The sequence below is a fragment of the Saimiri boliviensis genome, chromosome 3, assembly GCF_048565385.1.
Source record: "Saimiri boliviensis isolate mSaiBol1 chromosome 3, mSaiBol1.pri, whole genome shotgun sequence".
Classification (NCBI taxonomy): Eukaryota; Metazoa; Chordata; class Mammalia; order Primates; family Cebidae; genus Saimiri; species Saimiri boliviensis.
Window position 1 is genome coordinate 49592897 of NC_133451.1, and position 15448 is coordinate 49608344.

A 15448-nucleotide genomic window follows, 5' to 3' on the forward strand; every position below is an offset into this window, starting at 1 on the left:
CATTTTAAAACTGCAACTTTGGATTACTAAAACAGATCTTTATCTGATAATGCAGAGTTCCATCACTGACAATTTTTATTTCTGACCTTTACCAATTACACAAAATACTTTGGCTCTATGAAAAGGAAGACAAATAAGCAAGTAAAATCACCAAAGTCTGAGAAGGGTGATATAAATAATGCCCCTGGCACACTGGAGAAGCAAACATGCATACATGCATGCCCCCTTGCACTCATGAGAAAAGGGGCTAGCATTTATTTAGAACTAACTGTATACCAGGTGTTCCATACTACATTGGGTCTCTTTAAGCCCAACAACTTTTCTATGAGGCAAGTATTATCATCCCTGTTTTATAGATGAGAAAAGCTGATGATCCAGACAAGCTGTAACATGACTGTGGAGTCAGTGTTTGAATGAGACTCCAAAGCCATACCCCTTCTACCACCCTATGTGCCTGTAGCTGACCCAACATTTTTCTTCAGGCTTCCTCTTTTTTAATCAACCCAATTCCATGAGTCTTCTCTAAGTTCTAGAGCTCCTCTCATTTTATGCTACCAGAATATGCAGTATCTTTAAATAAAATGTCCTTTATCTCTTAATTTTTTAAAAAAGTCCATTCCTTCTGAGTTTAGCAAAATTAAAGACTAAAATCTGTTCCAAAAGACCTTTTAGTAAGAAACTAAAGGAAACCCAACAAAAACAAAACATGGTAACACAGAATTACACAAGGTGACCAGAGCTAATTTTTCCAAATTTGAATGGTCTTAAATTATAATCAACTCATTCTTTGCCCCAAATTTATATGGAATAGATGGTGATTTAAAAATTATTCGATTTTAAAAGTGTTTCTAAGTCTAGTACACTTATCATTCTTTTTCAGAAACTGTGTCTTTATCTGACCTCTAGATCTGAATACTTCTACAAATTAGCTATTTGGGCCAGAAATCTTTTTTCACTCTTCAGTTCTCCTGGCTTTTGATCTGCCTCAATAAAGAAGGTATACTTCTATACCTAGGTCAAAAATATTCCTGATCTGTTCTAGTTATCCTGCACTAAGCCTTGGCTGTCACATTAGCCACTCTCCTGACCTGTGATTTGCCTGCAAAATATTCACTAGCTCCCTGTTAAAATACTTTCTCCCAATTAGCTTCTTCATTTGAGCTAGATTTCCCTGTTTCTCACGTTTCTTATCTATAAAATAAAGGCATCGGACTAGATGACAAGATTATTTGCAGCTCTAAAATTTGACAATTAAATGTTAAAACTACTTAAGAGTCAACATTAAGTAAATTATTTTGTATTTCAATATGTCCTCAATCAAGTGGTCTTTATAATTTTAGTCCCCAGGCATGGGCATCCCCACACTTTACAGTATATACTATTAATATATAACATAAAATAAAGGCTATCTTTGTCTACATTTGAATTATTATTAGTTTTAAAATAATATATCCTACAAATTTTTTCTTCAGAAGCCACACATAGAGACTGGCCACTTGTTTCATTTATTCTACGTTTATTCTAAATCATCCGTCTTCACCATATGTGAACAAAGAAAAGTTAGCACCAAGGTGTTTTTCTTTTTTTTTTTTTTTTTGTATCTCCAATGTTCAAATTATAATCAAGGATAATTATTTTCTTTTAACAAAATGAAAGTTCTGTGGGTTACAGAAAAGTTGAGGGAAAAGAGGAACACATGGTTAAAAAGGCCCAAATTCATTAGATAAAATGAATTTTATTTGCTTGTTTAACTTTCAAAATTCATTTTTATGAATTTTTTTTTAAGCTACGTTATTCTTACTTTCAACTGTCACAAATATATATACTCTGAGAAAATCTAGTGAAACACACATTTTTTTCCCCAGGATTTTTTTTTTTTTTTTTAAGCGGGGGGGTATTGCTGTATTACCCAGATTGTCCTTGTACTCCTGAGCGCCAGTGATCCTGCTGCCTCAGCCTCCCCAGTAGCTGGGACTACTGGCATGCCCACTACACCCAGCTTTTTCCTAGCAATTTAAATATTCATTTTATCTTTACTATTCTTCTGGATATCTCCTATGATGATGAGGAAGTAATATAATGGCTTTAGTAGAAGTGCTTAATTATCTAAAAATTCAAGGAAACTATTTTACAAACAAAGCATATAGTTCAGAATATTTTGGAAGGTTACTAATTTTATGAATAAATTATAGTCACATGGCTCGATCTGGAAATCATAGTATTGGGATAACTTTTATGTTTTCCTTTCCAAAGTAAATTTAGAAATGCATGAAAAAATTAATACCTCAGTTTTAAGCTTAGTGTTTGTATTTATATATGCAGTATTTTTTTCACTAAATCCTTTACATCTCCAAACTATCCATTTCTCTTCCCAAAATACATACATAAACCCTCTTTTTAAGGTGAAAAATACAAAACTAGTATTCTCAACTCAAAATAAGTTACTCAAATGTGTTATGATTATAAAGAAGTATCAAGTGTCTTTCTCATCATCATAAATTAACATGTTTGATATAGTAAAGACAAAATCTACATTATTTGGTTTATTGAATAAAGCCAGTCTAAGACATTTTATAAATATTATTTATGTTCAAAGCTAGAAATGGAATTTGACTGTGTGATAATGAAAGAACAGGAAAATGCTAATAGAGAAAAATGATTTTATGGTAATTTACAACTATTTAAACTGTTTTAATCAATATTTTACACACACACACACACACACACACACACACACACACACATATCTATGATGGCTACATAGTTTTAAAGAATAGACAAAATTCCTCAGAAATGTTGTAACAGGTACTTCACAAAGGCTCTGAGTTTTATTTTCAACAATTAACTTTTCCTTAGATCTTTTTCTTTTAAAGTAACAACCTGGCCATATTTAAAATAAAACACCCAGGCTCAAAAGAGAATTAAAATTCCTAATTTTCTAGAGTATTCTGAAAATTTCAAAAGGAGAAAAACTGTTCAAGTAAATCATGGAGTTGGTAAATTAAATCCCATGCTGAATAAGTTCTAAAATTCATCATCTCTACATATGCCAAATTAGGTATTTTTTAATAAGTAAACACAAGATGATCAACATCTCATCTCCTGCTTATTTTTAAGCTAATTTTTACTAAGCATTATTCTAATAACACTTCTTTAAAGGCCACTGAGGTATGGGCAGTTAAAATCTATAAAGGCTAAAGGTTTCTTAAGCTCCAATGGCTTGGCTGAAAGGTTTTCTTCCATACTGGGAAACTTGATTAGCATTATATAAAAAAGCCATATCTGACTTGCTGCGTAACCAAAGTTGTGGTTATTCTTCATACAGCATCTAAAATTTCACACTCCATCAACACATGTTCAGGCTATTTTATCTTGGCAATTAATTTATTATTTTTCAGAACACAGTGAAGCCTTGTTTTCAAGTCATTCATAACTTTATAAATCAGTCTTGCACATGAAACCATGCATCTGTGAACCGTAGAAAATCCTTGCACTCAAGAGATTAAGCTCCTGACACCTTTGCTGATTAATAATCATGGAAAGAATAAGATCAGAAGCAAAATAAATGATCATTTAATAGAGAAACTCACAAAACAGCCCTTTAACTTACATATTCCATCATGTTATTCGTTTCACATTTCCTTTTGCTCAGTCTCCAATGCAAGCACAGCTAGACAAGTAGGAGAGTAAAAGAAGAAAAATGAGCTCTATTTTATTGCAGCACACAGACTAACCCATTTGTCCACCTTTCATATTTTTAGTTCAACAAAAGCATCTGTTTCCATACTGTGCAATTCAGACCCCAACAGTACGAAGCTGCTCCCTGTGGTACTCACCTTGTGGTATAACCTATTGTTTTCCCATTCTAATAACTTCTCAATCGATCTTCGTGTCTGGAAGACAAATGAGAAAAAAGTTTACTCTTGACTGGTTTTAGAAAACTTTCTTTTGCAGCTGCTTTTTTTTCTGGGAAAAGGAAGAGGTATAAGACGGTGACTGAGTATAGTGTGGTGTGCATCACTATCAGTGTTCTAAGCACTAAATGGTAACCTAAACACAAAGAGTATTCTTTCTTTAAAAACGTATTGCTTTATTTTTAATCATACGAATCTTTTTTACTAGCCTCTGATTTAAAACTATCAAGGTTTAAAAAGCTAATATCATCTGCCAAATCAATTTAAATCCCCACTTGTTTGAAAAATATGTTTCCAATACTTAAATGGTAACAAAAGTTCCTTAATACATATTTTAAAACAAAAGTAAATATTAGTTAACAAAATGCAAAGGGTCTTTCAGTAAGTTCCAAAACAAAAAAAAATTGGGAGGTTAATATTTAAAAATCAAGGAGTTAAAAAAACAAACTAACTTTCACATCATGCTTAAAATAATATCCATCTTTAAAAGCCGGCTTACTGATTATTCTACAGACAGAAGGCAAAAATTTTATTTAAACCAACATAAAAGTGTCATCTGATAGTAAAATCAAACTCTTAATTTAATATTACTGTTTCAGGAATCAACTGAGAATTTACTTCACTTGACTACTGCAAAATATGCTATCCTGCAAAAAATGTTTCTGGCTTGGGAGTATGAATAAAAGAGGGTAATTCATGGTGCCAGGTGTTAGGATGAGACTGACACAGCTGCACGTGCAAAAATGACAGTGTAGCCACCAGGATCAATTGCAACTTGGTTCAGCTGCACCTTTCTTGCAAGGGAAAGAAAAAAACATCTTACCACTATTAATGTGGTATAATTATAAGTAAGTATTAGTGATCAAATATGAAAATTTACGTGTTAAGCAAGGACTAGCTGGATGAAAAACTGTTAGGATGAAGCTGGGTTTGAACAGTTTAATGTTACACAATAAAATTTTAGTATTTATTTAAAGTATCCACTGTAATCTAGTTACGTTACCTTTTAGCATATTAAACATGCTAAAGACACACCAAAGTCACATAAGGTGCCAATTATAATTCATAACTACCAATGAATTACGGCTACTGCCTTACATTTTCCAAGCTTATGTCCTAAAAATCAGAAAACCAACTACTTCTCTAGGTAATAATATGCCAATGACTAATTTATTACATTACTTTCTTTGAAGAGTCTTTTTGGCAAGAATTTTAAAGAAAAAAAAATGTGCCCTTGTTAACAATGATCAGCAGACCTCACTTGTTTCTTTGTAAAGATAGCCTTTTAGAGGCAGCTCTCCTTTTAAATGAAAATAGGGCAGCAGTTATGGTCACACTTTTTGTTAATTTAGTTGCCAGTCAGCCCCAAATCAAAAGAAAATAAGGCTGCAGAGTGTAATTAACATTCAGTTCGGTCGTTTTGTCCCTTGTCTAGCCCCCAAGCTTTGTTAAAATTGCCATCTGAATGCTGAAGGCTGTAGGGAAATCGATTTGATTCTAATCGCACCATGAAAAGAACATGATCTAACTGCTTTCAGCCCTCCGTAAATCTGTACTAGGTCTTTAGCACAATGCAACTTCCAATTTAAAAAGCACTGAATGTCTCGTCAATGACTTTGTGAAGAAAAAAGAACAAGGAGCAGACATAAAAATTCCAATAGTTGTTTAAGCATTAAAGTTCATTTGCATCACAGCGAACCTGAAAAGGGCTGACCTCTCAAACCGCCTCTCAGGTCTATGAAGTTGTAGCCTTGACAAGCTCACATTGACAGAGCTCATTGACTCTGAAAGGCTACTCTATCAATGGTGAAAAATGGCAATAGGTTCTACTCTGAGCAGGCATCTGCCTGCCCACCCGCTGCTAAACCAATGGCAAAACCGATTCAAAACCTGAATCTACCTTGTAATCTTTCTTTCCAGGGCCTTTTAATAATAGATTAAGATTACTATACAATTTGAGGTTTCACTTTTACTGATGATTTTGGGGGTGGGTGGATGATGAAAGAACTAGAGTGGAACAAGATTTCCAAGTCCATTGTTTTATATTAAAGTATAAAATAGTACTCAAAAGCTTAATACTACATTCTGTAAATATGTATTACTTAAAGAAGAAAATGTAGTTACCATCATCATTTCGTCAGAAATTTAAACCCATACTACAGTAAGAATAGATCTCATTATGATATATAGACACACACAGACACGTACAATTTTAAAACTTAAAAATATTTACTTTAACTTAAATCAACTACTAGCTTTCGAATAAAAGATAATTACGAAGTATAAATCTTAACTTCCAAAATATTTATGTAGGAATTTTGAATTTCTTCTTTGCCTATAATTAGGAGTTTAATGATAGGGTTTGGTGTAATAATTGTATTACAATATTTAAGAATTCTAAAACAAACAAGCTCTGGTATGCCACATTCTGAATAAGCATATAAATATAAAATATTTCTACACACTTCACAGTCTGAAGTAAAAGCTGCAAATTAGCACCATCTAATCTTGCTATAAGACTTCTTTCCTGCTTGACAGGTGAAAAAAAAAAGCACTTGCACGTGCAGCTTAATTAATCATTGCACTTGACATCTCAATGATTTACAGTGAGGAGCAGGTGAGAACATACAAAACCAGAAAGGAACCCTTGATTTGAGTGGAACATTTCTAGCACACTAAGGTGACAAGTATATAGATTCTAGCAGTCATTTAAAAAAAGAAAGAAAAGAAACTGTGCCACAAATTATTTGTTAGTAACAACAAAAGCTCAAATTAAATGAAAAAAAAAAAAAAAAGATTTAACTACTGAGAATGTTTAATACTCTGCAATTATTTTTAGTTAAGAAAATCAAAATATATTTTCAAGATTAAATACAATACCAATTTGGCAGATACTAGAAAAAAATGACACTTCAGCATTTATAAAAGCTAGTTAAAAGCTTTAAACCTGAAAAGAAAGCATACTATAACTGTAGTCATCTAGAGAAAAGTTAAGAGTTTATGTCCACAATGCTGTTAAGTAGCTATTTCTAACGAAATGTAAGATTCAACACTGCCAAACTCCATACTTGCTAACTGGACAAGCAAACCTAATCATATTAACAACCTCTCCTTGGTTTTTAAATGTTTTATTTCAATTCCAAATTCAAAACAAGCTGAAGCACATTAATATATGTCAGAAAAAAATAATACGTATGGGATCTGTCAGCATGAAACATAGTACCAAAAAACACCATCTTTCAGTATTCCAGACTACTTTCTAAAAAAAATAAGTCATCTTTAATTTTCTTAAGAGAATTTAGTGCTTGTGAAAAGCACCGATTGATAGTCATGGGAACTAAAAATCTATTTGGCTGAAAGAACAGGGGAAAGGGCAGTGCAGGCTTTAGTGCAAGCTTCCCTACAGTGGGTCTTAATCCTTTTTCACTGTTCACACTCTGGGGGTGAGGGGACAGGTTAGTGGTTCTTTACCAATGGAATCCTCAGTCCTTCTGCAAAAGATGATCAACATAAAACTAATTTTATCATGTATTCTCATCAATAATTAAATGGACCAAGACCACCAACTCATACCATGCAAGAGAAACAACTTTTTTGTGCTAGTGGTATCATATTACTGACCTGGTCTTGAGGCAGACAGCTCCAAACCTCTGGATCCTACCCATCTCGCTCGGACAGTTCACTTTAAATGACCCTTTTTCTTAAAAAAAGACCTATACATTTCTTCATTTCCATACCTTAGTGGTTATATTTTTCTCATCAGTGAACTAGTTTTAATACAGCCATTTAGCTGTGTGAAAGTAAAAATTAACAAGAGATTCAAAAAATATCATTTCAATTACTAAATAGATATTAAACGGATTTAAGTTGAGCAACAGTAGTAGTAACAGAGTAGAAATTTTGGCTTCTATTTACATTGCCTTTGGTCCTTTTTAGATTTTTGGTAGAATTATGAAAATAAGGAAAAACATGAAAACAAAGAGAACTAAAAGGACCTCAGTAATTCACAAAATGGCTAATGAGGTCATGATTAATCAACAATATTAGATAAGACATACCCATATAAGACATATCTTCCAAAGAAGCATCTAAAGTAAGCTTACAGTAGCAAAATACATATACACCTAGACAAACTCAATTACTGCAATAGAAAACGAAGATTTCCTGAAAATTCAAATTTGAATTATTAGGTACTTTTGTAATTTTTCCTAAATACTGTAACTTTCTTAGGAATAAATTATTAATATTATTCCCTGTAAACAAATTAAGTGCCATTAGATATAAATAAGTCTTGCAGGAAAGCAAAGAACCATTTAGAAAATCTTTAAGGTATTAATCTCCTACTTTGCAACCACTATTATTTAAGAGTTGCCTAATTCCCAATGACTCATTTATTGACAATCAATTGTTTGAAAATGTGGTTTTACAAAGAAGTGGTTTTCTAGACATTACTAATAAAACCAATGGAAATTTCATGAATTTTAGAGTATTAAGCCAAAAAAAAAAAACTATTAAGTGTAGAAACTGTAATAAAGTTTCTCTTACTATTTCCCAATGAAATAGTGTTCTCAGTCTTTAGAACAAAAAGACACTATGATATGCTAAGAAAATGTATAACTAGAATATCTCACTAATAACTATTTATAAAAGTTCATCTATTTAAACCTATAAAATGTATTTGAATTGGATTTATGCATACCATCACAAAATGGGAAAGCAAAATTTCAAATGTTCAATTTCCTACTTAAAACAAATTTTAATTTTAAGCTCTTTAATCTATAATGCATTAACTAACCTTTAACTCGAATAATGCTTTGAATGTATTCATAATCTTGTTTTTATAAGTATTTTTCAAATAAGAATGCTATTTATCTTTAGACATCTGTGTAAACTGAATTTAAATAAAACAATGTTTTTGGTTACGTTATTAGGAAGAAACCATATGTAATTTAAAATGAATTATTTTAACATAAGAAAACTTAAGAGGAAATTATATTATTCACTTCTGTTCATCTGGATTAATATAAAATTTTATATTCCAGTGATGTGCAGAATATTAAATAACCATCTCACAGTATTATGCTACATGAAAAATCTAGATTCACCAAAAAGATAAACTAGAATATGATTTATCAAAAGGATTTTTAAACAAATTCCTTTCCCGCACATTAAAGCTCCTTTTAAAATTTTTACATGAACATTTATTTTTACATAACCTAGACATATTAAAACATCCACTGAAGTATCATGAACTATTTGTTAAAAGTAATATTTTTAGATGGAAATATGCTAAAAAGATCGCTAACATTTTGTGAATCAAAAATATCCTCTTAAGTTAGTACTGGGCAGTGACTTAATCTTAAATAGAATTTCATCAAGTTTATGATCTAGGCTAGCGAGAGATTATTAATTTGTTTAGGTTACACTGGCTATGAATTATGAAAGATGGGGATTCTCTCTCTCTCCAGAAAAAAAGAAACATGTACAAAACATGCACAATATAAAGGGTGTTATCTAATAACTTTGGATAACATTTTAGAAAATACTGGTAACATTTTTAAAAACTAAAATTGAGTTTTGAGGTCCCTGTCTGACCCACCTCTGCATGACCCATTTCCCTGGGCAACCTTTCTACTGAGTCTCAAAGAGTATTTTTGGTTTCAATAATCTAGTAAAATGAAAATGTGCTTGGGTTGGGGCAGGGTGCAGGAAGGGTCTCCCTTGAACTTGAGCAGCAAATATGTCACCACTATTGCTAAAAAAAAAAAAAAGTGGCCGGGCGCGGTGGCTCAAGCCTGTAATCCCAGCACTTTGGGAGGCCGAGGCGGGTGGATCACGAGGTCACGAGATCGAGAACATCCTGGTCAACATGGTGAAACCCCGTCTCTACTAAAAATACAAAAAATTAGCTGGGCATGGTGGTGCGTGCCTGTAATCCCAGCTACTCAGGAGGCTGAGGCAGGAGAATTGCCTGAACCCAGGAGGTGGAGGTTGCGGTGAGCTGAGATCGCGCCATTGCACTCCAGCCGGGGTAACAAGAGCGAAACTCTGTCTCAAAAAAAAAAAAAAAAAAAAATCCAAAAAATATAAAAAAAATTAAATAGAGTTTCAACTGACCACAGAATATTAGAAAAACTTTTCATAAGACAAAGGAATTTCACTAAGCTAATAAAATAAAAAGTACGACTATCAGGAATTTAAAAAATATATATGTAATTACAAAAGGAAGAATCAGTGCTTAGGATCAACAGGTAGAAAAAGGGTAAAGGCCCAGGTGCAGTAGCTCAGGCCTGTGATCCCAGCACTTTAGGATGCCAAGAAGGGCAGATCACTTGAGCCTAGGAGTTCAAGACCACCCTGGGCAACATGGCAAAAACCCATCTCTACAAAAAATACAAAAATCAGCCAGGCATGATGGTGCGCTCCTGTGGTCCCAGCTACTTGGGAAGCTGAGGTGGGAGGATCACCTGAGCCTGGGAGGTCAAGGTTGCAGTGAGCATGTCACTGCACTCCACCCTGGGCAACAGAGTAAAACCCTGTCTCAAAAAAAAAAAAAAAAAAAAAAAAAAATTGTTTCATAAAAAGAAAAAGAAAGGGGTAAAAGAAAATCATCTGCTGACAGACGATAACAGACAACTGGAGAAACAATTTGTCTAATTTTTTTTTTACATATGAAAACGAAAGCTTACAGAGGTGAAGAAACACTAATCTATACTAGGAAATGCTGGAGCTAGGATATGAAACCAGGATTAAATGGCCTTCGACTTCCTGTTATTTTCATCATGCTACAGAACTATTACAATATTATCACACACAAAAAAAATTTATAGGCCAGGGATCTTGGCTCACATCTGTAATTCCAGCACTCTGGGAAGCCAAAGTGGGTGGATCACTTGAGGTCAGGAGTTGAGAACAGCCTGGCCAATATGGTGAAACTCTGCTAAAAATACAAAAATTAGCCAGGTGTGGTGGTATGTGCCTGTAGCCCCAGGTACCTAGGAGGGTGAGGTGGGAAAACTGCTTGAACCCAAGAGGCAGAGGTTGCAGTGAGCCAAGATTATGCCAATGCACTCCAGCCTAGGTGCCAGAGTGAGAAGACTCTGTCTCAAAAAAAAAAAAAAGAAAAGTAAAGAAAAGATAGTAAAAGAATTTTTCTTAAGAACTTTTTAAGAGATATGTTATGGATATTTTACAAATAATATCCTGAGACAAATAAGGGAATGGCCCTAACATACATCTACTAAACAAAGCTGGAAAATAGAGACAATAATTCTTTATACACCTCCTCCTCTGCCCTTCACCTTTTTTATTTCCTAGTACACCAAATTCTGACAGTTTTTGTCTTTTAAGTATCATTTTAATCTGTTTAATTATCTTTCTTGTCTACTTTTATGCCTTTCTCTTCTTGACTTATGTAGTCACCTCACTGAATCCACCCGTCTTCCCTTCACTTTAAAATCTTAATGGTTTCATTTCAGTTATATTTTACATATATTTGTCCTTAATTTCAAGGCCATTTGTTACTTTGTAAAAATGAACTTTTGTAAGTCAGATTTTTTTACAGATATTATCCTGAGACAAACAACATATCTAAGATATGCAAGTTATGTATGCCACTAACAAGGCTATTGGCTTTGAATAATCAACTTACTCTAAAACTATGATTAATGTGTTCAACAAAAGAGAGTAGAAAGGTGGATGAAAAAATAAAGAATTTCAAAAGAGAAGTGGAATCTATAAAAACAGCAAATGACACCCTAGAATTGAAAAAATACAGTATCTGACATAAAAAACTCAGGTCACAGAAGATAGGTGCAAATCTTTCTATAAACCACTACACCAATACTATGTTCTAAATAGAGAGAAATGAATGTCAGTCAGCTGTTGACAAAACACATTTTAAGGATTCTAGCACATCTTTAAAGTCCCAGTGCTACCTCTGCATTTTTAAGGCTCAAAATTTCCACTTTTACGAGTATCTTCTTTTATGACAAAAACTTAGTAACATGGTTTAATTTCAATTAAAAACAAATTGCCACTGGTGTTCATAATAATGGCAGTAATTTATATAAGAACCTGTTTTTTAAGTTTCAAGGCCAAAGCATTCTTTAAAATGGAACAACAGTAAATGTATTCCTCCAATTATGAGAAATCTTTTATGTAAGATCCATTTTGTAAAGGGACTGAAACAAGATTTCAAAAAGGTCAAATCTATTTTATTATCCTGTATCTTATAATAGGGAAGGAAAGTGAGGAAGGGGCAAGAAACCCCAAATTAAATGCCTAGGGCTAGATACAGAAAACCCAATTCTTTCTTTCAGAGTTCTCGTCCTACCTTCACTGCATTAACTCATTACATGTCATTCCCAATCTCTGTAAAAGTAAACACACAAGTTTCAAGAAACGATATTAATACCAGAGGAAAAATAACTTAAGCAGAAGTCATAAAAACTTATTTGCTAGGGAGTGGGAACCTAATAAATAACTTTTCAAAGACAGGATGTTGATTTTTATTTGTTTTTATAAAAGCTAAACAGAAGCAAAAGCAATATATCAACTTTTGGTTGTCCAACTGTAACTTTGTATAAAATATGCTTAAAACATGTATTTTTCTCCTATACCCACTTTACCTGCTTTACAGCTTTTTTCCTTTACTCTTTGTGTCTTCAAGAAACACAAATTTATTTAATTATTAGGAAAAAATACTTATAAATCTGCCGAAAAACTAAAGTACTGCAAAAGTTGATATAACAATGCATGGATATTGTTACTATTTATCAACCAACTGCACAAATTAGGTAAATCATAACCTAATTCAGCCCATAGGCCTGAATTTCCTAACTCATGAAATCTTTTAAATTCCTTCCAAAGCTCTAAAATCAAACTCGCTGCTGGTAGGTATAATGCCAAATTTCAATAATAAAAAATAGCTTGATTTTTGTATCTCTTTAGAATAGTGGGAAAAGTATGAGATTTTGAGCTGTAAGACTGGAATTCCAGTTTGGCTTAACTTTATAAACTGGGAGACCTCAAACAGGTTACTTGACTTCTAAGCCTCAGTTTTCTCATCCTTAAAATAATCTGATTAATCTGCTTTTGTAATTCTGTAAGAAAACAGTATAAACAAATTGATTAACTCAATCCCTGGCAAATAATAAGTAAGCACTCAATAACTTTCTGATGTTACCATGATATTTTCCACATAAGGTGTTATAAAGATTAAATTAAAAGAGAATGTATGTAATATGACTTGCTAATTGCCGGTATACAATAATTATCTTTCTCTTTATTTGTTCCTTGTAGTCCATTACTTCGTTGCACATTAATGCATACTTTACATTTTATAGCAAAATCTTTCAAGTTAAACATCAGGAATTTAGCGATTTAGAGTAACTGGTATTATAAACTAAGTGTTTCTATCTTAAATTACATTTAAGTAGGTGTAAAAGTCTAACATCAAATATGTGAAAGTTTTTATGAAATGTAAAAATAAGATGTTTATGATTTAAATACAAACCATAACTTGTTTGCTTCTCTAAATTTACTTGACAAAAATTTCTCCAAGTTGTATTTTATATTGCTAAGTCGATCACTGTGCATTACAACAGTATAAACATCCCCTACACAAGATCAGGTTCCTGAAAAACCTCTGTAATAAAAGCATACGAGAGTCAAGAATAAGAGGGTAATGAAGATTAAGACCATTACTGACCATATGAATTTTTGTTATATTTACCAAAATAAAGCAAATTGGATAGCATTCTAGAAAAAAACAGCATTGGTTTTCTATATCTTCAATCAATAATAACAGCAGTTACAAGACTACATTTCATTCATCTTTCCTTGTTCACTAGAAATTCTTCGGGATTCCCACTTCATTAGAATTTCAATACAGTTTCAAATTTGTTCTGCCTTGTTTTAATATCTGTAATATGTTATATGTTATAGGCATTTTTCTTTATCTGATTCTTCATCTAAATGTTCAGTTCCTTTCTCATTTTATGACTCAGAGTTACTGATTATAAATGGTCAATCCCAAACGTAAATCCGGTCTGAAAGTTTTGGATAACTTTTAATAACATCAGTCTAACTGAATAAGGACATTTTATATTCCTCCCATATACTGATATTCTTAGTTTTCTACTTATGATTCCCCCAGGTTCACTTTCCGTTGAATTTCTTTAAGTCTTACAAGGTTGTATTCTAACTTAAAAAGAAAACTTTACTATTCACCTCTTCCATTTAGATTATCAACGCTACTATATCCCCTAACCAGAGTAAGTCACACTTATTGGATAACTAGAAGTTGAGAGTAAAGAAATTCAGAAGAAATCTAAGTAAACTAGAACTTCAACTAAAAGAAATATAGTGAGCTGGATTACCATTTATTTGTATGCATACAAAATAAATGAGAGAAACACAAGCATCTGAGCCAGTTTCAAAAACTAAATAGCAATTATCTTTAAAAAAAATTCAGAGAAGAAAAAAACTAAGAAACCTATATTAATATTACAATGACGGTCAGATGTAGTGTTTCATGCCTGTAATCCCAGCACTTTGGGAGGCCAACACTGGTGGACTGCTTGAACCCAGGAGTTAAAGACAAGCCAGAGTAACAAAGAGAGACCTCATTTCTACAAAAATTCTTTGTTTTAAATTGGCCAGGCATGGTGATGTGAGCCTGTAGTCCCAGCTATCTGGGAAGCTGAGGTGGGAGGATCACTTGAGCCCAGGAGATCCAGACTGCAGTGACCCATGATCATACCACTGCACTCCACTCTGGGCAACAGAGTCCCTATCTCAAAAGAAAAAACAAAACATATATATTAACCGACACTCTCACAACCTAATAGAATAAAACTTCCTCAAGCTGATAAAGGACATCTACAAAAACCCTACAATTAACTTAACACTTAATAATGAAAGTCAGAATGCATTCCTTCTAAGATCAAGAACAAGCAAAGAGTATGTTCTCACCACTACTAATCAATGTTATTCTGGAGATTTTAGCCAGTGCAGTAAGGCAAGAAAAAGCAACAAAAAGCATCTTGATTAGAATAAAAGCATAGTAGTAATACTGTTTTGATGGGCAGATGACATATTTGTCTATGAAGAAAATTCAATAGAATCTTTAAAGAAACTCCTGGAACTAACGGGTGAGTTTAGCAAAGCTATACTCTATCAACAAAAAATTAAAAATTAAAATAAAAAAATACCATTTTAAATAGCATTAAAAAACTAAGTTCTTATAAAGATGAAAAAAGATATATAAGATACGAAGTCACATACATTAAAATCTACAAATATCACTCAGAAAAAAACATAAAAGACTTAAGTAAATGGAGGAAATACTGATTCATGTGTCAGAAGAGGAAATACTTTTAAGTGGCCAATTTCTCCAAACTGATTCATAGATTCAATACAATCCAAACTAAATTCCCAGCAGGATTTGTAGAAATTGACAGGCTGATTCTAAAATTCATATGGAGTACAAACAATCTACAAAAGCAAATCAACTCTGAAAAAGGGAATAC

General features: G+C 32.7%; 1 protein-coding gene across 1 annotated transcript in view; it reads right to left on the reverse strand.

Moving 5' to 3' along the window:
- The window catches only part of CHIC2 (cysteine rich hydrophobic domain 2), a 59443-nt gene that overhangs the window by 18641 nt on the left and 25354 nt on the right, over nt 1–15448 (reverse strand). Inside the window, exons 4-5 of the mRNA XM_003933621.4 lie at nt 3837–3893; nt 3611–3670 (exon numbers count right to left, since the gene is read on the reverse strand). Of these exons, the coding sequence (XP_003933670.1) occupies nt 3611–3670; nt 3837–3893 (117 nt within the window). The remainder of the gene's footprint in view (nt 1–3610; nt 3671–3836; nt 3894–15448) is intronic.